Genomic DNA, 23637 nt, shown 5'->3' with positions numbered 1-23637 from the left:
TTTCACACATGAGCTCAAGAGATTTGTGAAAAAAGAAAAGGAAAGAAAAGAACAAAATGGCCTTGCTAGACTTGTCCAAACGAAGGGGGGAAATAGGTATTAGAGGAATTCAATACAATGGACTGACGTACAAGGCCTCAGGTCTGACTCAACTGCAAAGTGAATTTTCTTTTTCAGTATTTCAGAATCCTCCCCCCCCCACATTCCCTCTGACCAATCTGAAAAGCAGAGTCTCCGTCAGGCAAAAGAAAAGGCACATAGCCCCAATTGTGGGTACACTATTGTTGAAAAGATACCGTGTGAAAAAAAAAAAAGAGAGAGAGAGAACTAACAGGATTTCACATATTATTTATTCAATGCATCCATAAGGCTTCCCCCGTGCCTGGCTTAGGAGGAAAATATTCGGCAAAAAATAGTAGATTTGCCAAACGATGCACATTTTCTTGCGTCCATCACATAACCATTTTATATATTATAATATGCTCTTATCCTGGACCGGTTTGTATTTTAAATAAATATAACACAGTAACAGTTACTCCTTTTTAAATAAATGCAAGAGTACATTTTTAAACTGTTAAACTGGTAGATTTGCCAAGGATTAGCACTTCTTTTCTCTTCATGTTTTAAAATCGTATCAAGTGTACTCCAAGATGGAAGCCATGTACAAAATAATTGTGCCAGCTATTTCTCAGAAAAATAAAAGTCAAGGGCAAGTAATGCTCTCTACCATTACTGTTGGGTTTGGGATTTAATGTTACTCTTGGGCTTAACTGCTCTTTCAGCAAGGACAACTGCTTTTTTTTGGGGGGGGGGGATTAAACGGGTCAATGCATTATCGCTGTTTCTTGGTCACCTGAACAACACAGCTATCCACGGGGAGAAAGAAACGCTCTCCGAATTCAACTGCCCTTTGAGCAACCCTTTGTTGAAAACAACCTTGAAATGATGGCTGGTCCAGCTGCCCACTGTGGCAGCTAGTGTTCCCCTCACTGATCACCTAAAGGTCTTCAATGGGCAGGAAAATCTGACAGTGAATGTGTGCCTATCAGATCACATGTTGATCTGCTTTCTGACTGTGAAGTGGCTGGCAACAACTTCTCAATGCCACAAACTGACAAACGATTGTCCCCTGCCGTCAATTTTAATTAAATCTACTGTGCGCATCGAGAAGGGTTTGTTGGTGAGTTGAGGGGGCTGTGCAGTATACCGAGGGTGGTGGAAAACAAAAGAAACAAATTTCACTTCATCAGCCCAAAGGGTTTGCTTCATTCCCCAGTGTTCTTTCGGAAGAAATATTCATGGCATGCCCAAAACGAGACGATACAAGCCTTGCTCGTCCCTTTTCCTCTCACCTTTTTGTCTTTGTTGCTTGTGTGGCGACTGCTGCCACTCCGACTCCCCTGCTTTTTCCTTCGCTTCTCCTTCCTGTGGCTTCTGGAATGTCTGCCGTCTCCCCTGGGGTCCTTTCGCGACCCCGCAGGCACCTGACCTCTGACCCCCGCACTGTAAGGGACGGCCGTGACAGAGGCAGAGGAAGGCGGGGGTAGGCTGGGGCCGTACATCTCCTCGGAGTCTGACCCAGAGTCCACGGGGGGAGTCTGGACTCCACTTCCATTTCTGGCTGTGATTTGAGGGGAATTCGTAGCATTGCTCGCTGTTGGCATTCCAAGGGGGTGGCCGCAGTCTGCCGGGGGAGTACCAGAGGGGTGAGATGGCCTCCCTGGATCAACATCTGAGTAAAAATAATACCCCGCTGGCGATGAGAACTGGTTTTAATGTACGTATCTGTGCAAACTATCCTGAATCAACCATTTTAAATACAATGTTGACACACTGTTGGGGGGTGGACGTTAGAGTTTTAACAACATTTTCCTGGTAATTTCCCAAGAATATTTAGATCAAACTTCAGACACTGAAAGAACATCTTGATAATGATTCTTATAATCCAAATTACCCTCCTTATAGATTTCATGTAAGGACAACATTAATTTTCCTTTATAAAGGTTATAACAGCTGTCAGAAAGTAATAACATGTCTGAAAAAGTGAAATTTAGCTTAGGAAATTCTGAAGCATTTACTAAGAAAACGCTCGTAGTCTGATAGTTTTGTGCACAGGGCCTCAAGTGTTGTCTGTATATGGAACTCGTTCCAGTACTGGCATTGCTGTAGACATAACTATGGTACAGGTAGAGGATACTTCTTTCATGAGGCCACTCAAAGTGCTTCCAATCATAAACTCAGGTGTTCCAGAAGTGCCCTTTCCCTCTGAAAAATAAATTGGTTACTTGACTTGGGGGGGGGATTCTGCAGTTATTCCCCATCCCTTTCAGTTCCGCTGCGCTCCTACATTTGGTACCATTCATTAACCCTAACCGCCAAGCATACTGTGTGGCTTACAGTACTCAGTACTACAAAATATTAAGTAATAGCCTTAGCCTGAAGGACCTAGTGCTACAACTTACTACTTCTGGCTACGTTACTTCCATTGTTACTTGTACAGAGAACAATAAAGCCATGCATTCATGGTGCCACAGCGCTGTATGGTACATTGTCTTATCTACTGTATTTTATAGCTTCAGAGAACATTACGGTCATGTCCTCTTACAAGTGACAGGACTGATTACTACATTTTACTACAAGTAGTAATTTGTACTATTATGTAGGGTTAGGGTTACTACTTTTTACATAAACTGAAGTTGGGCTCTTTCCCTAGTCCTCATCCTTACCTTCCTGGCGTTGCTCTTGCCTGCTGGGCGTCTCCTTCGCGCCCTCTGTGACTCCTTCCTCCGCGCCTTCCACGTCGTCCTCGTCACTTGAGCTGGAGCTGGAGTCGGCAAAGATGGCCTTGAAGAGGTCCATGGGCGGTCGGGTCTCGGGATCCGCTTCGTCAGGATTCTGAGATGAAAAAGCATAGTCAATGACAGTCGCTGAAAATCTGTCAATAAATTCCTTTGAAAATCGGTATGGCAAGAAAGCATCAACCCTCCTGTTTTTTTTGGGGGGGGGGAATTAAGTTTGTTTTGAAGAGAGGATTAACCGGACACAAGGCATTTAAGTGCATTCAACACATCACTGATTACTGTATCTTCTGTTATTGGTCAGGTAACGTTACTGAAGGCACAATGGGTGAAACATGTAATTCAGAAAAGAATGATCCATTTTCAATGAACATCATATAGGTGCCTATTGACCACTGCCACGTTATTGTACTTCAGCTGATTGTGACAAGGCCATGATTAAAAGTGGCAAATATGTATTTGTGGCCTGATCCCATGTAATGAATTTGACGGTCATTTTTAAAGTAGTTTTGTTTTAGTTTGCATTACAGAGAGCAACTTAGGCCTTTGTGTTGTCCCTTGGTTTGGTATCCTGATCACAACAGGTGCAACGCAAGAGTGAGCAATGTCGGGGGTTCTTACTGAGTTACATTCTGCAAGATTCTGTTAAAGGCATAGACTAAAAAGCAGTTCCGGGACTTCCAGACTCATACTGTAAGAAATGGTTTGCCATACCCCGCGCTCTACAGGTGCCTGGCCAGTTGAAGCCCTGCCCTCGATGTCTGGAGACGCACCCACATTTGCTAGGAGGGCGGGTCTTCGGTCCCACCGCGATGGCTTGTCCTTCGGCTCCTGACCTCCATCGCGCCCAGTCTCGGCGGGCGTGGAGGTTGAGGGCGCTGTCACCTCACTGGCTGGTTGGGCCATGGAGAGAAAGTTGAAGACTGAGAACTTGTCTTTCTTTACTGTGGGTAAACCGATGACAGATGACCTGGTGGACAATATCACACACAAACACACAAATTAGCTCTAAACTAGAAACTTACCAGAAACCTAGCAAAATGTAATTTCCAGTTGGATCTGATAAGTCTTTTACAAGTTAAATTTGAACAAAATCTGGTACACTGAGTTATCTGAATGCACATAAACATAACAATTTGAATTCCCCAGACTAAAGACACTGTTGCTATAGACGGATCCAGTGACATGAATCAGGATCGATTACCGTGGTGTTCCCACGTGAGTGAACAAAAGAAATGCACACTGAACGCTTCCTCATCAGCCAACGGGAGCACACTGCTAACCAAAATCACACGCTCGGCAATCTCAGGAATGCGCGCCTGGGCGACGGGGACACCACAGTAATGGCATCAGTGAATTGGTCTACACCTCGCGATTTGAGGCAAGCTCTTGCATAGCGACCACTATCTCTGGAATGGACTGGTTCCTTGGTGCCGTTCTTATCCTTCGAAAAACAGTGTATTGTTGCAAGGCGTCTCTTATGTAACTATGCACAAGCTTACCCCAAATCACGAGATACAGCAGCGTTGTCTTTAGTACGGCGAATTCAAATTGTTATGTTCATGTGATTTTTAAAAACTCAGTCTACCAGATTTATTCAATTCGACATCACATTAAACTCGCGAAAGGCCTATTTTGCCGGAATCAGGACTAGTCATGACTGAATCACTACGTCAATGCAAGCAAGGTTATGAATAAAGGGAGATGTTATCCAAATCACGCACAGACCGGGAGCACACTTTCACAGAGTAACTGTGTTTCCAGGTGCACTCCGGCAGGTTTGGTAATTTGAGCCAATGCAGAAGTGTCTCCTCCCAAAGGCAAGCAACTTGAAACGACAGTTTCTGGAAGGTCTTTGTAACCTCCTTCCAAAAAACACTTGACCGCTTCACTGGGCAAAAAGTGCAGCCTGTTCTAAAAATGTGCAGTCAACGGCAGTTTGAAGAAACGGGACAAAAAAATTTATAAATGGGGAGAAGTAAGACAGATCATTTTGAAGTAACCGAAAAGGACTGATCACAGGGCAATGGGAAATTTTCCCAATAGAACTCTGCCTGAAAAGGACCACTTACATGTATATACATGCATGGCAACGCAAACTATTTCATGTCAGAACGTTGCCAAAATGCCAACCTTTTTTCAAATTTGAGACGAGGCCGATAAATAAAAAGGCTGAAATAAAGAGCCCCCAAAACCAAAAAAAAATTGCCAAACGGCAAATACAGTTATTAAGTATTTGAAACCAGGACAGACTTTTCTTCATTCAAGAGCAAAGCATATCACTACAAATATGTCGACAAAAAATGAATCAGTACGTAATCTGAAGGTAACCAACAGACATAAATGTAAAACTTTAAATGGGAATAATGCGACCACAGACCCATAAAAAAAACAGGAAATGAAGACCAGTTGACAGAAACAAACAAAAAAGGAGCACATACACAAGATGAAAAAAAAAACAACAACACATTCTTGCGATTAAAAACTGGGAATGTTTTAACCAACTACAGTTGCAAAGTTACCAGTGAGTCATACAATGGCTTAAAAATAGATATTGTTGAAGTACTCGCAATACAACTGGGACGTCCCTGGTGGTGCAACTATTAAACGGCTTTTTTTGGGGGGGGGCCCAAAGATGAACACATCAGAGCAATAGACCGGCAAACTGGATAGACGTCAGACCTATCTGGCGTCCTGGTTTATTCCGAACTCCTTTGCACAGTGGGGGACGATGCACGTACATGTATGACAGCGTGGCGGCCAAGGTAAAGCACTCCGTGTGGGTTGGTCCAATTCAGAGCTTTTCCAGGTTGAGTAGACCACAACAATGCTCTCGGATTAAAAACTCATGTCTCCCCCCCTAAAAAAAAAAATTTCATCTCTTTGTTGGCCAGACCTCACCGTCTTGAATGACCCTGTCCCTCTATGAAAGGAATTTGCCCGGAAGTGTACAACAAAGATAAACCTCAGACCATTTCGGGACCACCTATATTTCAGGTCGGAGAAACAGCAACTCGCCCACTTGAGACCTGCTTATCTCAACTACATAAACTCCTTCCTCGGAAAACTGAAAACGCGTGTTCCAGTGGAAAAAAATCTTGACAAAACTCCTAAACTTAAACACAGATTCCCATTGTTTTTGAGAGGGGGGGGTGTCTTTTGCTCTTCATGCTCAGATTTCTGATTTCTGATTACAACCCACTGGGTGGATATTTGTACAGAACAGGCCCTGTAACTAAAGCATAACATGGCTGCGGCTGCATTTAACACGTGTATACATGTACACGGAAGTCGATAGCCAGTGGCTGAGCAACTTCCCACAGGCATGTGAGTCACTCCTGTCCAGTCCATTCTGATATGCCTACATATGTACATCATGGAGTATTCACTCTACCCTTCTACAACTCCAATCCAATCAAATTTAAAGACTTCTCACTTTCTCTGCGTGAGGGGATATGTTACTGGGACACGGCAAGAGCTAAATGTAAACAACTCGTCTTCTCTCTCTCCAACAGCCAAAACCAAGCACTGACTACATTCATACTCGTCTCTTTGTCCTACGATATTCAGGGGCGACGGTCGCACGCCCCAGCAGTTAGGGACTGCTCACAATTGGCCCAAATTCCGCACATAACGGGCACTCCTATCCCGCTCAGAGACCAAATACCTGAAAAAAAAACCTGCCTCTCTTTCCGGGCGGAAGCTTACACACAAATAGCTTCAACTAGGCTTTGCAAGTTTACTGCACATGAAAGCCAATGATTGCGGATCGACAGCCCTCCCATTCAGAATGACAACAATGGGCCAAGCTAATCACTTAAAAAGTACAACTTGGGCCTACGCTGAGCTTTGCAAAAACCTCCAAAGTGTTTCAATGTCAGTCAGGCACCAAAGTGATAATTGTTCGTGAGAATATTTCAAAATAGTTCAGTATATGTAATGAGGGAAGTTCCCAAAACCTGTTATCCTGAGAGAGTACACCTGTTGAACAATTGTCTGCATCTTTGGCAGATTTGTTGTTAACTTAGGGTTAAGTTTCATACATCACAAGCACTGACAAAACACTACACTCTTGCCAAACTGAGAAATGTATGGTAAAACCAGATACAGAGGAATAAGTTTACTTCGGTTAAGAGAAACATCATGCCAAATTTCTTTTCCATTTCTTCTTGATTCAGTCGAATTAATATCATTCTTTTTGCACCCCGCAGAGTTTGGCTCTGACTAATGCTGACAATTGGCCGAGTTTGGCAATCTCCCCCCAAAAATTGTGGAGAATTTCCGCCATCACTGAGATCTCATCTGGAAAATCTCACAAAACCCCACATGGAGATCAAAGGCTGAGATCCATGTCCAAAATAAACAAGAACAATAATACAGGTAGTACATTTGTATCGCTAACCATGCGAAGCGAGCAGACCGTTTGGGGGAGAGAGAGACCGTTCACTTTCTTGTGCAGTTTTAATTTGTTACGGCTGTGTGATGAAACCAGATGTTTCACTTAGATTTTCATCATCGGAAGTAACTGTTCTAGAAGATTTGCAAATGAAGTAACCATACCTGATCACACAAAATGTGTGAGGCTCAAAGCTGTCAAGTGTAAAAGCGGCTTTTTAATTTTTTTCTGGTGTGGAAACCTTTGGCAGAAAGCAGAGCCATTTCTAGGCATGCTTCCCAGTATCTGTCCCGAGTAGCGGTAGACCTACACCCTCACTAGCAAACATGAGACAGACCGGTGGGAAGCTTCTCAACCAGAACTCCTGCAACTAGGCAACCAGGCAACCAGGCAGAGGCCACACCATCCAATGGAAACTGCTCGCGTGCGCTCAGCACGTCCTGCACTGAGCATGCATAAACCTGCATGGGCATGCGGGTGAGTTCCCCGCCACTGGACTACCACGGCTGTGTGGAAGCGTAATCTCTCTTATTCTCACTCGAAGCGGATTGGGGACGGTTAAAACACGAATGGAAAATTTGAACTGGTTTTTATTTTTCATTGGGTGCGTCCGGGCAGATTTTGAATCCTAATTCAGAAATACCTGTACCTAAGACAGGTTAGCCATTCCTATTTGTCGATAGCCCATCACGTGCCTGGTACTGAATGAGTGTTTAAGCACTGGCTGGCTCATCACACTGCCCGACTTCACGCAGTACAAGCCACTCCTCTGCCAATTTTCATATAAGGAGATTGGCATGTGACTACTTGTGACAGGCACATGAAGTAACATTGTCAACAAAATCATAGGAAATCTGTACTTTAAAAAATTGTTTCTTTAAACTTGCTGACTTAAAAGGTTTTTATGATTGAGAATAAATATGCTTGGCTAGGAGAATAACACTGACAATGAACTCGCCTGCAGCTTGGGCATTTGTCGCATCCATTCTCAAGAAACCCGTCTTAAAGGAACCATGGCTCTATGACAAACCCAAGCACATATTTACTCCGTTAACAAAACACTCGTAATACATGTAATAGAGGGTTTGCATTACTGCCATCTTGCAGGCCAAGCTTTTGTTCCACAGGGTCTGCCCTAAGGTTTCACTGTGGAACAAAAGAACTGCCCTGCAAGATGGCTACCACGCAAAGCCTTTATACATGTACGTATCCCCCTTTTTCTCAGGTTATGGACAAAAGGTAAACCCATCATGTACCAATGGGTGGATGGACATAAAAGCCAAAGTCAGTGATACGTACTTCCCAATGAACATGTACACAGCCTATGGACAACTTATGAGCAAATTATTACACCTTCAATGATCACCATCAAAGTACTATGATCGTGGTGACTTCAGTTGCCAAAATTATATCATGTAATGTCTTATTATGGCCTCATAATCAGCTGCAGAAACAAGTGATTTTGCTGCACATCCGCCATATTACTAACTCGACGCATTCTATAACCCACTCCACTTCAATATTTATACATGCATTTTGGGACATGGCAAAATGGGATTTCTCATAATGAGCATGACCCCCACATGTTAAAGGATAACATCGCAGTTTGTATGACCTGCAAAGAATCCAAACTTTCACACAATGGGCCAAACAGGGCAAGGCCATTCAGACAAAATCCCAACGGCGCACATGCCTTTGTGCCTGAACAGATCCAAGGAATTTTTTCTTCTTGGCTACCACGAAATTTCCATTTCAGTTTATACCTTAATGCACAAAAGTCAATCTTTTGGCAGGAATTGAGCCTTGAAAATACATCTATTGACATTCTACCAATTTGAAGAGTAATTTTCAAGGCTCAATTCCTGCAAAAGAGTTGACTTTTGTGCATTAAGGTATAAACTGAAATGGAGTTTTCTTCTTGTGTATTTGAGGAGATCTTGAGGTCCAAGTGATGAGACCGATTTTGAAATGTCCCAAATTGGGCAATTTGAGATTATCAATTTCACATCTCATCAAATGATAATAGACTATTTCACAATGGTTCATAATGATCTGCCCAACTACACATGTATGCTGATAAAACTTAAAACTTTTCTGGACGTGAACTGTTTTTTTTTTCAAGAGGGATGCAAAATGTGTGTTTTCAGTATTTTTCCCCTTCCTATTCATCGGTTTCTCACTTTCATTCAGGCTCCAAGATTGTTTGGAGGTTCAAACCTTGCAACTTAGTGACAAAGACGACGACTTATTGTGGTACTTTCCCAATAGGTAGGAGAGTTGGTGCAGGACTAGAAAATGGGATTTAAAAAGTCACAGAGCGCTGAATCTAACATCAGATTATTACCTCATTGTGAGAAGCAAAGCAAATTTAACTCGCAACTTTCCAACAGAAAATTAACATCGCACAAGTAAACGGAAAAAACCTTCTCGTGAAAAAAAAAGTGTCGGGGTATTCTTTCTTCTTGTTTCCAGTCGTGGTGTGTTACACATTCGTAGTGCTGCTACCGTCACCGGCTACATGAACTGCATTATGCAAGTTATAAGGAAGTGTTCGTTTGGTTCATTCTAACTCGGACCGTTGAGTTGGGAAGTTACAAAGACCAGGACGGACATGTTCACTATTACTCTGCAAATAAGGAGAACAGACCTCAGTTGCCGACTGGCTCAGCAAACAGTTGGAAGTTTGTTTTCCTTTGAGTTCTTTAATTCAGATGCCAAACGACAAAAATGCCCCCAATGTATCGCCATGCATGAATGACTCTGTACACAGTTAGATCGTTGTTGAGATTTGGGGGGGGGATGCAACAGTTATGGCTGTGTGGTATGCCCCGAAAGGACAGCTGAGAGTCCACCAAATACTGAAGGGCAGTACACCTTACAGTGCAAATCTATTATCTCTCATTTCAAAGAGCATATATGCCGATGCACTATAAACATAATCAACACCATTTTCTTGGCCTCGGGCCACTGCTAGTCAACCAGATAGCCTTGATAACCTTTTGTTCCCAGATTACATGGCTTATGCAAGTGTTGTTGTTTTTTTTTTTTTACAGAGTCCTTATGTATCCCATTCAACCTCCTTTTTTGTAAATTTTTCAGTTTAGCCATTTTTTATGCAAGGGCCATCTACAGTGTTATTTTGATTTTTCCGCAAAGGTCAATTTGCAACGTTGATGAAGAAAGTGTCAAAATGTGCAGTTCCAGCATGGCGACTCTGGGATTAAAAAAAATCAGGTTTCGGGACATCACAACATTACACTTTCCTGACACTAACTGACTACACCGAAGGTCTGCTTTTATCGCACATTCGGAATACTCTCAAAGGTCTTACTATTTCAGCAGTTTCTCCTGATTTGACGGGGAAGAAATGGAGAAAAAAAAATGAAAGGGCATTTTTCGAGGTCATTTGGATGGGTGACCTGAAGTAAAATTGCTCAGTCAGATGAACTGAACATCACAAAAGGGTCGTTATATCAAACAGGTTAAGCATGGAATTTACCCCTCTTGGTATTAACGCTAGGTCAGGGTTTAATATTTAAAAAGTGCAGGCTCCAATCCTCGACCCTAGCAGTTCAGCACTTTGAAATCTTGCAGAATTTCCCCATGAAACCTATTCGATTCTTTTCAAACACTTGTCAGCAGTAAGATATCTAACAAGTCGAGAATTTCTTTCACAAACTCTTGATGCCTCCGTTTTGCATCATTTCAAGGCCAATGCTCTTTTGCAGTACCCAAGTATGTAAATGCTTACTTTCAGGCCGTTGAATGACGTAATCTAAAACGAAATGTCACTTTACAACAACGACCTTAAAAAAAATGCACCCCTCCCCCGCACAAGGTGTGCACGTTTGTGTCATACGTGAACTGTAAGCTCAATTTCACTTTCCAGACAAACAGAGCAGCACAATGGAACTCCACCGGTAACCAGCCTCGCTTATTCTGTGCATTCAAGGCTAAGTGCCTCCAGCTGAAAATGTCCACATAAAGCACGACAAAAGGACTTCCAAAATGGCCAGCCTTTCATAAGCTCTCCACCCTGGGAAACCTGCCAATTTTTCTTCCCTTCCTTTTGTTCAGTGCGACTATGACTATGAAAATTAAATAGCACCCGGCGGCCTGGTGGAACCTGTCCAGAAAACAAGTGATGGATTACTGAGCCACACGAATGTGACAAAATTATATATCAATTGAACCAAAAGTGTTCATACCTTGCCATTTCTTCTTTGCCACAGCACGTTCAACTGCTTAGGGGCTTTTACCGTGGCAATGCATTTGACCATATTTCAAAAATGAGGCGGTGGATTTCAAAGTATTCTCAAAGATGCCGTGCCTGTCAATTGCTCTATCTGAAGCAAAAGCCTCATTCAAATCCACACTGGCGCGGTAGTGCGTGATGTATATGTTGTTTGTTGATGTTGTTGTTTTTAACTCCCTTAGAAACAAACAAATTCAGCTCACATCAGCCTCCTGACTCACTGACTGACCACGCCTCCTTCCGTCAAATCCTCGATGCACAAAGCCACTGTGCTATTACAAGTATCCTTTCTTTTCAGCGGTTACTAATAATCTGGGGGCAATACAGAATGACGCATGTGAAATGCGGTGTTGTTTGAACACTTGCAAAATAAAACTAGCTGTTTTTCTTTGGCATCTTTCACTTACCAATGGCATTTACATTCAAAATTTAAAAAGATCAAGTAGTTTTGAAAAGAGAAATTCAATGCACCTGTGGTTCTTTGGCTGGTTTTAACAATACTCCCACAGCACCATTTCTAATGTGTCAAAATGTGTCAACATGTTCCTTTACCATGGAATGGACCTATCCATGAAATATGCAAATTAGACAGGTGCATGTGCGCTACTCCCGCTGGTTGGCATGCGCGGCTGTCAACACTGTTGGTAACATAGGACAGCTGCTCTAACCATGACCTGGTGCGCTGAAGGTCAATCAAAACCGTATTACAGCCTTTGTCCGATACTTCGGCACGCTTTTCTCGGAACTAAGCGAAGTTTTCAGTGTCCAGAGGTTGGAAAATAACAATTCCTCTACCTTAAGTCTGGCACTCGTACCAAACTATACTAGTACAGAAACGGCATGTATGTATCTTTTTTTTGTAATCATGCCAAACTGAATCAGTCTTATCAGAAAGCTTTACCTGCATGGAAAACCAGTAGCCTATATTTCACAAGTTCACATGCATTTTTAGCGGCAGTATCATACAACAAAAAGGTTTTTGCCCTTACACTGGCATATACGCATTCACACTGTGTTCATGGTTGGGTCCCAGAGTTGCCAAATACAAACAATCATAAGCTTGCTGGGGCAAAATAATGTCACTGACTATTTGCGGTATCTGCTGCTGTATTGGATTTGAGCCGACCAACCCATCCGGTGAATGAATTGGTCAAGTGGTCAAATCCCATCCGAGCCATCAAGTGATTTTTTTTTTTTACTACCCTCGGGCTGTGGGTCAGCCACACGCAAGAATTCTGTAACAGAACTCTCCAACATCGCTGTGAAAATATGGAGTGTGAGTCAGCTTCCCCAGAACTACAAGCTATTATTGTGATGGCACAACGCTCATGGACAGGTGGTGATGTGCGCGCGTTACAGCCTCTCCGACCAATAGGGTGTCCCGATTTGCCAAGAGCACGCTTGCGTCAAGCTTAAGAATGCATGTGCGAGTGTGGTACCATCATAGTTACGGCGTCTCCTTGGAGTAGTCTGTACCAGCTGTTCAACCAACATTCAAAGTGGAGACAGACTTTCCCGTATTGCCAAGCTAGCCAGGGGCACAGCAAAGAGGAGGCGTACCAGGGTCAAGTTGCTGACTTGTACAGTGTAACATGTTTGCTAACCTCATGTCATGTACAATTCACAAAGTGAGGAAAATGGAAATCCATTGCACACTACATTTCATACTTAAGGGGCAACGCCGATGGCCAACGTATATTGTTTATGTACCAATTTTTGATTAATTAGCCAACTGAAACTCCATTTGCCAACTGGAACTGGGGGGTACTACACCCACCCACACCCCTTAGTCACTACACCCCTGCAGCTAGCTTTTGGCAAGGGAGTGCTTTCTTGCTTAAATATCTAATTGCGAACCAAACAGAAACAATTCCAATCATGTTCTCTCCTTCACTGCATCTTTACATTAGTAGCCATGAATCCCTGTTTTTTCACCACCAAGACTTCTGGAGAAAGTGGTATAAAAAGACATGTAGACCACAGTGCTGTGATTTCATGACTCACCACTTTTTACACTTTACACAACCAAATTTACAAAACTTGAATGACCTCCAAAGGTTTTACATTGTATCTGGGTGGTAGTTATGCAAGTTGCTTTACACAAGCGACTGTGCAAAGAAAATATTGTTCACGGCAAGAAAAAGGTTGCAGTTAAACTCACGACTCGTTACATAAATTAAAGTACGTGTATATGACATTGACTGACAAACACTATCCTTGTTCTTAGGGCATTCGGGGGATGCTTTCTAATTCCTGGGAAAAAAAATTTAAACCAACAACACATCCTTTGCCCTCGATAAAAACTGACACATCAAGTCCCAAGTACATGTCAGGCAGTGGTGACTGTGGTGTATAGTCTATAATCCACCAAGGGGATTTTTGAAGGACTTGGGAGGGTTAGGGTTAACAATGTGTAAGCCTGGGTCCAATTTCAGAGCCCTGGTTACATGTAACCGTTAGCACAAACATTGTGTTACCATTTCATGGCAGGCGATTGCATCAATAGTTGTGTGCTTGTGGAAGTGCATGTATGTGTCATTGAGTCATCAATTGCAGCAACTTTTTCTGTGCAGTGCTTACTGCTTGAGGGTCTCTGAGGAATGAGACAGAGGCTGTGCTGGCTCAAAAAAAAATTAACCGAGAGTTTTATTGGGCCCTGCTTGTCTTAGCCAGGTGATCTGGACAAGAATATTCAAGTTAGGGTATTTGTATCTCCAATGATGCAGTGCTATCAAAAGCGAATGGGTATTTTTGAAATGAAAACGGCAACGACCAACGGCAATGGAACAGAACAACACAAGTGCCAAAGCAAAGCAGGAACTTATTTCCAAAAATCTTTTGGAAAGAATTAAAATGTTGACCTTGGTGACTTGTGTCAAAAGACGGTAATTCAGTCGATACACCGACACGGCCTTGGTCGTCTTTGTGCAAAACTTGTTGAGATCTCGGTTCCCTCAGGGAAATATTTTGGAGAGTGCCACTACAAGAGTCTGCTCCAAATAACCCCAACTGTGAAGCGAGAAATTGTTTTTTTCAGGCCTCGCAGGCTTAAGAGTTATGGCAATGAAAACCAGGAACTCTTTTTTTGTCTTTTTTTTGTGTACATTCAACAACCAACACTTTTGGAACCGATTTTTAAGTGGGCAGAAAATGAGTAATGTCTGAGAACCAAAGTTCATGGGAAAAAAATTTAGGGGTTCCCACGAATAAAGCTAAACAACTTGAATAACTTCCTTTACTTTAGATGCTTCAAAGGGAGAGGATGACTTTGGTGCCACAGATGCCAACAACTTTCCCGATGAATACAGCGTTGTGAAAGTTCAATTTTATGATTGCAAGGTTTTCAACAAGTTCTGGACGGGGCAAATTGGTGCAAGTCCTGTCTGCTTCTAATCACTTTGTCGTTGGCTAGAGCCACGGGTATTTGGGACATCTTGAGTTCAACCAAACAAAATTGATCCATGAATAATGTCACTATTACTAAAAACCAAATTATCCGGAATCCATTCGTCAAAATGAGGGTTCCACGCCGCAAAATCACGCAGGTTTACGAAATCAATCACGACAAAGATGTTCAATTAACTCATTTAGCGTAGATATGTCCACGTACATTTAACCCACTTTAATGCCAGTCTTCGGAACCATTCATGAGCATTGACGGCTTGACGGCACGCACACCTACATATTTATAAAAATAGCTTTTCATTTGTGCTTTTCAATGAACCCCACCCGGTGAGCCCGCTTACCACTTAGCACCCACGCACATGTGCTGTGACAAACACAATCTTGGGCTTTTTTTTTTTTTCCCATTTTTCATTTTTTCATTTTGCACACAGAACATTAAACCACCTTTACAGAAACGAAGTTCTGTGAAGACCTACTTCGCTCCCTAACATTCAATAGTCAATCATCGCCATGTTATTTCTCACTGTGCCCACGACTTAAGTTATGTTGCGCACGGCGTGGCTTGGTAATGTTTAATAAATAATGTGAAGGCTGTGTTGGGTAAAAAACAATTTTTACAGGATGAATTGAAAGCATTATTTGCTCTGTGTTTCAACCTCAATTTTCCCATCTTTACCAACCAACCATGAATTTCTATTAAAAAAAGAAACAGAGCAGAACTCACAGATGGTCTCAAAAAGCACACGATAACAAGTCTAAGAAAACATTTCTCTTTAGAAAATGAAAAGTAAACAACAGGCGAGGGAATATTCAAAGGTATTTGAGAAACCTAGACCACCCGGAGTAGAAGACTGTATTCAGCTTCTGATTTGTACCCTTCTAGCACGGCAGCCTGAGGCACAATGTGGTGTGTGACTTGAATTTTGAAAATGGGCAATTCAGCGGTTAGTTCGACAGCATTATTCCCACAACAAATTGTCCAAGACACGATATTATTTTTGGCCACAAATACCGGCAGTTTGAAAATGACAAGATAACACGACTACAATTCTTAATCCTCACAACCTAGGGTGTACGTAAAATCATATTGAAATCGGAGGTCTTGGGACTGTTCTATCAAAGCTGGGTGTTACGGACATTTTCCCTCGGCAGACATTTGTTCACTCTCTAAACAGCATTAGTCACTGCAACTTCACAGTTTTTTTACACTTGGAGGCAACGTCACAGAGCAATACTTGCTACAGCAGTCGGGCCCGGTGCAGGGACATCTGAGGGCTCGGCATATGCTCAACTCAACCCGAACAAACTAGTCCGAACCAAAGATCGTATAGCGCTGAAGGCACAAGATGGATAACTCTGCCCAAAAGGTGTAATTACCATGGGCACCATTTGAGCAAGCCATACGCCTGCGCAATTTACGGTAATGCTTAGGAGCAGGCTCACCAGATGCACGTGCCTGCCGCGGCACCTGTGCCTACGCAATAATGTGCATTGCGCAGGCGTATCGCTTGCTCAAATGGCGTCTATGCAATTACAACTTTTACCTGTATTCACATCACATGTCTTCTTACGCAAGTTTTTCACACATGGAATACAGAAAGCAAACAAGACTTTGATTGTTTCTGCATTTGCTTAGTGCCAGTCGACAAATGTTTTGACATACATCATGGCGCGATTTCTCGCAAGGTTTCCAGGCATCGCCACACGATCTCGGTTGGTCATGTTGTGGATAGTTACATTACTGTTTGTTGGCACATGTTAGAAAGATATAACTTGTAACCAAGCAGAAGCTCTTTCCGCAGAGAATGTGGAACATTCTCTATGACTTGCTAACAGAAGTGTGCATGAAGTGCTGCCTTTTGCAGGCTAAAACAAGGAGCCAAACTAACTGCTACAAATCGACGACTTTAGCCAGAACATGTCTCTTCAAGATAGAGGAAAATACACTCGTCTCACCGCATTCTTTCTTTTTGATCATTTTCGACATTTACAACTCAGATGTGACACCACATTTGTAACCATGGTGCTTGTTGATTTAACAATCTTCCTTTATTTTGTAGCCTTGTCAAGTTCTCTATGGAATCGCTCAAATAGGCATGCAGACCAGCTTTGCTTGTACATGTACGTGTATTTATCCATCCTTCAAATATGCTAAAGTTAGGTAGATGTATTGATCGAGTTCATACTCGGTTGATCTAAAGGTATGCATTATGCAGTGTCCCAATTTTTTTTTTTTTCTTCGGCCATTCACCGATCCATTCCAGGATCCCCTGTGGTATTCAGTTCACAATTTCAAAAGTGTTTCTTGACAAAAAAAAAAATGTGATTTGATTGTGAAAAATCCTCCCCGTATCAAATGGCAAATTAAACCTGGGTAAGCTGCTGCTTTCTTGACCTGAATAATTGCTGCTTTTTTTCGGTTAAAACCTGTTCTTTTTAGGACAAGTGAAGTTGTTATGCATTAGCCCAACGTCTATCTTCCACCATTCTGGTATCGTGAAATTTCAGTCACAGGTACAGGTCTTGTTTCCTTTCAGTTTTACAAACTTGAGGCACTGATACAATCAGGTTGTTTGGCCAAACAACTCAAAACTGACTTAAAAAAAAAAATTGTCGGGAAGGTGTGCCCCTGGTGAGTATTCAGCCTGGATAAAAGGCCAGCCACTCTGTCAGGAATTTGGGTACGCTTCACTGGTTCCATTTTGGGGGTCTTTTCTCCCAAACAAAAAGAAAGTTCAAGAGCCCTGTGTAAAGTTTACCCCTAAGTAAAGTCGACACCGCCATGTGGCCACTAACGGTGCTGGATAGGCTCCTTGATGGTATCAACCCTCCTTTGGTTTTACAGCACAAATTTCCTAACACAAGAACTTGTCCCCTTAAAACCCTCCTATGGTTTTACAGCACAAATGTGCACAAATGCCCACAGTCACTGGTGAGCATGTAGTTTCTATATGGAACTCAAACATGCACAGGTTCAGTGAGTACACAGTAGATTGCCAGCACAAAATGACCCAGGGTCTTTTGTGCAGTCCTCTTCACTACATTTGGTTTACTGCACAATGATGCACATGAAACAGTGAAGCACAGTTGTTGGGCAGCACAAAAGTGCAATCTGATATTCCTGTGAGGGACTGTTGGTGCAGTGCACAACACAACACAACACAGCTGTACTTCCTTGAGGTGTTTGACCCAAAGAGTGACTTCAGCAGGGTTAATATCCTCCAAATCCCAATTGTAGACGCCTACTTTGTTGATAAACATTAGCTGCCATTTTGTATGGGTGGCCGAAGTTTTCAAAAAGTTCATCCGTGACTTGGAGCAGCTTTTGCCCCAAATTGCTAATTTGTTCCATTTACATTCAAGAGGAAGGCATTTTAACCCTCCTATGCTGAAGTCACTCTTTGGGTCACTTGGTAAACACCTCAAACAAGCACAGCTGTGTCGTGTTGTGCACTGCACCAACATGCAAGAGAGTGACCTTGGGCACTTGTGCATATATAGTGTATAATAGTATTGGTTATTATTCAGTGTTGTTGGTTTATTCTTTTGCTTTTGTGCTTGAGGCCGGCAACAGTTTGCTAACCACTAATTGACAAATATTGTGACTGTTCCAGAAAGATCTTTCATGTGACAAACAAAGCTTGTACTGGTCAGGGAGGGCATGACATCATGTGGCCACTAGGTGGCGCTACAGCACTCAACTGGAAACATCCCAATGGTGCTCCTTCAGCACCGTGACTTGAGTTTACCCCAAGCTGGTTGTGTTTCTAATGGGTGTTGCAAGGATATTGTCCAGGGGAAGGGGGAGGAATTACTTCTTTTCAGGGAGGGAAAATTGCCAGACTGGAAAAAAGCACTGACAAGCTAAAAAAAAAAAATAAGCAATTAACAAACAATCAACAGTGGGACAGGGTCAAGTTTATATCTCAATTTTTTTCCCAAGAAAATTAGTGATATTCGTCCTCTTTCCTCTTTTTTTTTGTTTCTTTTGCTTTTTCCCATTTTATTTTTTTTTCATTTTCTCGTCCAGAAAGGGGGGTCCCACTTGCTCCCCTCGGAACACCCAGTTTTGTTTCCTTTGAAAGAAACGACTGAGAATAGTTCTTTTCCCCTGTATAATGAGATGCCACCTCTGAGACAGGTTACTACCCTGCAAATGTTGGTACCCATTTACACTCCTGGGTGAAGTGAGACAGATTAGGGGTAGGGTGGCTTGTCTAAGGACGCAACATAACTCTGACTCTCTGATCGTGGGTGGTAAGACCCTAACTGTTGCTAAATGTTCCCCCTTTGGCTGCCAAGGCATGAGAACAGGGGACTAAGCTCTGGCACGGGCACCCTCTCATGTCCCCCTTAGTTACGCCACTGCAAAGCACTCTGACCGGGGATGGAGTCACTGTGTCTGAAATCACTCCTTCCCAACCAAGGCATTTCAACACGACATCACATCAAGGAACATTGCATCAAGGAACAGCACGTGCCTGGGGGAAAACAAGACTTTCTACACGTGGCCCTCGCTTGGAATACGGCAAAGACAAGTGTGAAAACCAGACTCACCCAGGGTACGGGTTGGGGACGTTGAAGCGTTTGCAAAGTAGGCTGTCCGGGTGCCATTCCAGCGAGTCGCGGGTCAACTTGCCAAACATCTTCATCTCGGCCGCCTGGGCTTGCTGTGACTTGTCCCCCTGAGGAAAGGTCAAAGGTCAACAAAGGTATCAAAACCCCAGGATGGAAGAAAAAGTTGTTTGGAATTGCAGCATCAGAAGACACAGTTTCAAGGAGCTGATGTAAAGAAAATTTGGCTCAGCAAATGTTACGTGCTCACCAAACGTCAGAAGAGAACCAATCACAAGCAATATACATCCCATGGTATTTTGGCTGGTAACCCATTTCAGCTTAAAGCAAATGTTTCCCAATGCTCAGTAACTTTTTGTGGTGAGTAGATGCATGACATTAGGGCCGCGTCTGAACTTCTTGGTTGCAACTTGAATATACAAGTGAGTTGATAATTGTGGCTGCGACCAGTTCCTATCAAGTCACACGTAATTAAAAGCTGCAGCCAGGAAATTTGGACATGGCCTAAGCTCAGAGGCCAATCTGCTGACCATAAATTATAGCTAAACAGATTTAAACGCTGAGCAAAAATTAGCTGGGAACCTGTGAAAGAAGCATGCAATGCATTACGCATTGGCTGGTAGCCTGCATTTTGCCGAGCGAGTCTATTGTAAGCCGAGTAGATGTCTGTGGGTTGGTAATTCTAGGAAAAGACGTCATGGATCTTGGGGCAACCGTCAGGGAAACCAAGACCACTCACCCCTTCCTCAGCTGGGACGTCCACGGTGTCCTCGTCATCCTTGTGCTTGGCGGCGACGAACCGCGTGGCCATCAGGCCTGTTAGGGGCTGGTAGAGGGAGGCAGCGCGGACGAACTCCTCCGCCTCTCTCTGCCTCTCCCATTCCGTTAGATCAGAGGCAGGTGGTGCTGCGTCCAGGTCTACAAAAATGAACGGCTGTTAGGTATTACAAACTGGAAAACTGGCATTGCTAGAAGAGACTAACAGGAAGAGCCCGCAAATGGATCATTATTCTGTTATCACATCCAAAGCCACCCATCTAAAACAATTCCGGCATGATCTTGATTTCCATGACTTTTCCAGGACTTCTAGACAATAGGGTTCCAGGACAACCTACTTTTTTCCCAATTTTTCCATAACTTTCCTATGACTTTCCAGGACAACTTTTTTTCCCATGATTTTTCCATGACTGTGGGAAGCTTCCATAGTTTTTCTCTTCAACAATTTGGGTGGGGTTTACTTCACTATCATTTATCGGGAACAATGAATTGATTTTCTGAAGTAACTCTCATTTTCATTCGGTAATAAGAAATAATAAAAAAATTAAATAAGGAATTTCAAAATTTAGTGATTAATCCCAACTTCACCAAAAATCAACCTCCTTTCTCATCTTTTACAAAATGTGAACCCATTTACCTTTTCCACTTTTCCGTCTGGCCAAGTATTCTTCATATCTCTGCTGTTTGGCAGCGTCTCTGGCAAAGGGCTTGAACCCGGAACCCAAAGCCTGCAGACGCCGAGGGTCCATAGCGGTAGGCGTGGCCAGGGCGGGGCTCGGGGCATGGCGGGTTCGGTCCGGGGCTGTTTCGTCCGGACTAGACACAGCACCGCTCTTCAACTTCTGACGATCCTCCGGGGAGAGGAAATCAAAGACAGATGATGGGCCTACAAAAGAACAACAAACAAACCGACAAGACAGAAGAAAACATTCAGAATGTTTCACTTCAAATGTTTGCATATCCAAAAAAAGAACAACCAGCGGAGAAACACTTGCAACCAACAGCAACCGTGAATTTTTTTAGGGCTCTTTTGATGGTTTTTTGTTTTCTTTTCCCCTAGCAAGAACAACATCTGGTCTGATTTCCAGACCGTTCGGCAGAAAACATTTGAGGCAGCTTTTATAAAATTCTGTTGACACCATCCCTTTCAGCACCCATTACCCCAGTTACCAACAAACTTTGGCGCACAACTCAAGTAGGACGGACGTCTGCACATCGTGGGGATGAAAAAATAGTTCCTATTGCTTTACACTGCGTAAGATTCTTTTATAAAGCCTTTCACTCAATAGTGGCTCTGGCGACTTGAAACTCGTTTTTGCAGAGAGGGTCACAATGTGGCAAATGTACACGGATAGGTGATTGACAAAGGCGCGATGAAGTCTCAGGCCATACCGGGCAGCTGTTCTTCGCCCAGCAGGGCGCCACGCTGCGTGGCGCTCAGCAGGAACCGACTGCTTTTGAAGTCTGTCGCAGCTGAGGCCTGAGGAGGCCTGTTCTCCTTGCTGCTGGAGCTCTCGAATATGTGGAAGGGGCGGAAGCCCTTGGGCAGCACTGGCGGTGGAAATACCTAACAATGGAAACGCAAAAACAGGGAAATCACGAATACCCAGTGAAAAAATGTCCTCAGAAAGTAACTGTTTCCACCCCTCCCTGAAGCATTCTACACAAATGAATGGACTTTGGGAAGAGATTTGACAGTTCAAATCATAGGAGGGCTTTGCAAATGTAAAGTTGCTGGTTATCATGTACAGTGTGAATCTTTAAATTCTTAAAAACTTCTTCAAAAAATCAAAAATGAGCAATGAAACAACAATTCCTGATGTCTAAATCAAATTTTACAGCTCTGCTGACCATGGAATACTAAACTTACAATCGCCACTCAGCGCTTACAGCGCTAACACAAAAACTGTAAGCACAAAGTCAGGATATACAGAAATTTGTCGCTTCTCCATGCAACACATTGACCTTTAGTGCAGACATTCTCTACTCTGTTTCCGCAAAGAGAATCGGAACGTTGGGTGCGGATGCTGACCACCTTGCATTGCTCTGCGAGGGAGCTTAAGTTAGACAACTCTCCAAGCAGTTGATGTTTGTGAGTAGCTGATAGGGAACTTATCATAGCTTCAACACTCACCTTATTCGGGGGTCGTGCTTGCGCTGAAGACTTGAAATTATCTAACACTCCTTTGTTTCCTGTACCAAAAGGAGAGCAACAACGTTTCAAATAAACAAAACCAGAAGTTTGTGAACCTCTTCCAAATGAGAAGTTGCCAAGCATGAAAGAAATCTACTTTTAAACAAGACAAAATGATGTTTGTCCACCCAAACAAGACGCACAAAATTACACATGAATTTTTGAGTTAAATACGAGATTCAAACTAATTTTCCGCGGTCCTCAAAAATCTACTGGGCAGTTTTGAAGACTTGGCAGGATTCCAGAAAGCACAGCCAACCAAATCGGATGTGATGCTCCTTGATATTCAATGTACAAACAGTATTTCCCCGTGTTTTCTGGAGGATTTATCAGGTTACTTGCATTGGGAGTCGGGTTGGCAAGGTAGTTCTTTTTTCGCCTTCCACCTCTGTGGTCCCGGGTTCAATTCCCGGCCCGGTCCACATGTGGATTGGGTTACCTGACTCCGTGGGTTTTACCCAGAATATTCCTCTGGGGTTTTCATCCCACCTCTAAAACTGTAACTGCTTCTTATTGTCTCCTCTTTTCTGATGTTGGTGAATGTGGGTCGTTTTGCGGCTGCCCAAGGCGCCTTTGTATGCCATCGGCTCGACCACGCTTAATGTCTTCATTGTACAGTGAATTTGAACATATCTATATGAAATTTGCATTTTATAAATGAATAAATTATTATTATTATTATTGCATATAGACCTAACAGTCCGAGTTTAACTTACAGAGTACAATAATGAATTTAATTCATATTGCCTAAAGAGGGCGCTGTTACATGGGACCACTATTCCGTTTTAGGTGGACACTCAGAGCTCCCTTGGAGCAATGTTCATGTCAAGTGTGTGAAATCTTCATAGAAAAAGCTACAAGTCAGGGTTCATTCAAGTTTTTGTCACAATGCATCACCCAAAAACTAACAATGAAAGAAAATATCAATTCTGTCTACTTGTGCTTTGAGGCGTTATCTTCTTGAAGCCCTGCATCGGCTTAATCCTCCAATATCCAACAAGGCACCTTAAGTGATTGACTGCCAATAAAGACCTTGTGTCTCTTCCCATGGAGACTGAGTGGATTGTTACAGCTAAGTGGTTAAACAGAACTTTCTGGAGTTTTTCTGCTCTTTTATACACTGGAATGAAGCAAGTCTCTAAACAGGAACATATTCAAGAAATGTGTCGTAAGGTGGATCATGGCCATAGACGTATCCAATATCAATATGGAGACAGCAGGAGAATGTTGCAGGACT

The 23637-nt window shown here is 42.9% G+C and overlaps 1 protein-coding gene across 1 annotated transcript in view; it reads right to left on the bottom strand.

Annotated features, from left to right (window-relative positions):
• LOC110990027 (G patch domain-containing protein 1-like) overlaps window positions 1–23637 on the bottom strand; it is a 37506-nt gene that overhangs the window by 2033 nt on the left and 11836 nt on the right. Inside the window, exons 8-15 of the mRNA XM_087138465.1 lie at window positions 22341–22399; window positions 21599–21773; window positions 20844–21092; window positions 20169–20347; window positions 19412–19539; window positions 3513–3768; window positions 2727–2895; window positions 1353–1732 (exon numbers count right to left, since the gene is read on the bottom strand). Of these exons, the coding sequence (XP_086994591.1) occupies window positions 1353–1732; window positions 2727–2895; window positions 3513–3768; window positions 19412–19539; window positions 20169–20347; window positions 20844–21092; window positions 21599–21773; window positions 22341–22399 (1595 nt within the window). The remainder of the gene's footprint in view (window positions 1–1352; window positions 1733–2726; window positions 2896–3512; window positions 3769–19411; window positions 19540–20168; window positions 20348–20843; window positions 21093–21598; window positions 21774–22340; window positions 22400–23637) is intronic.

This window comes from Acanthaster planci, linkage group LG06, assembly GCF_054643075.1.
Source record: "Acanthaster planci isolate LZ-2023a linkage group LG06, COTS_SCS, whole genome shotgun sequence".
In the NCBI taxonomy this organism is placed as follows: Eukaryota; Metazoa; Echinodermata; class Asteroidea; order Valvatida; family Acanthasteridae; genus Acanthaster; species Acanthaster planci.
This window is presented reverse-complemented; position numbering and strand designations above follow the sequence as displayed.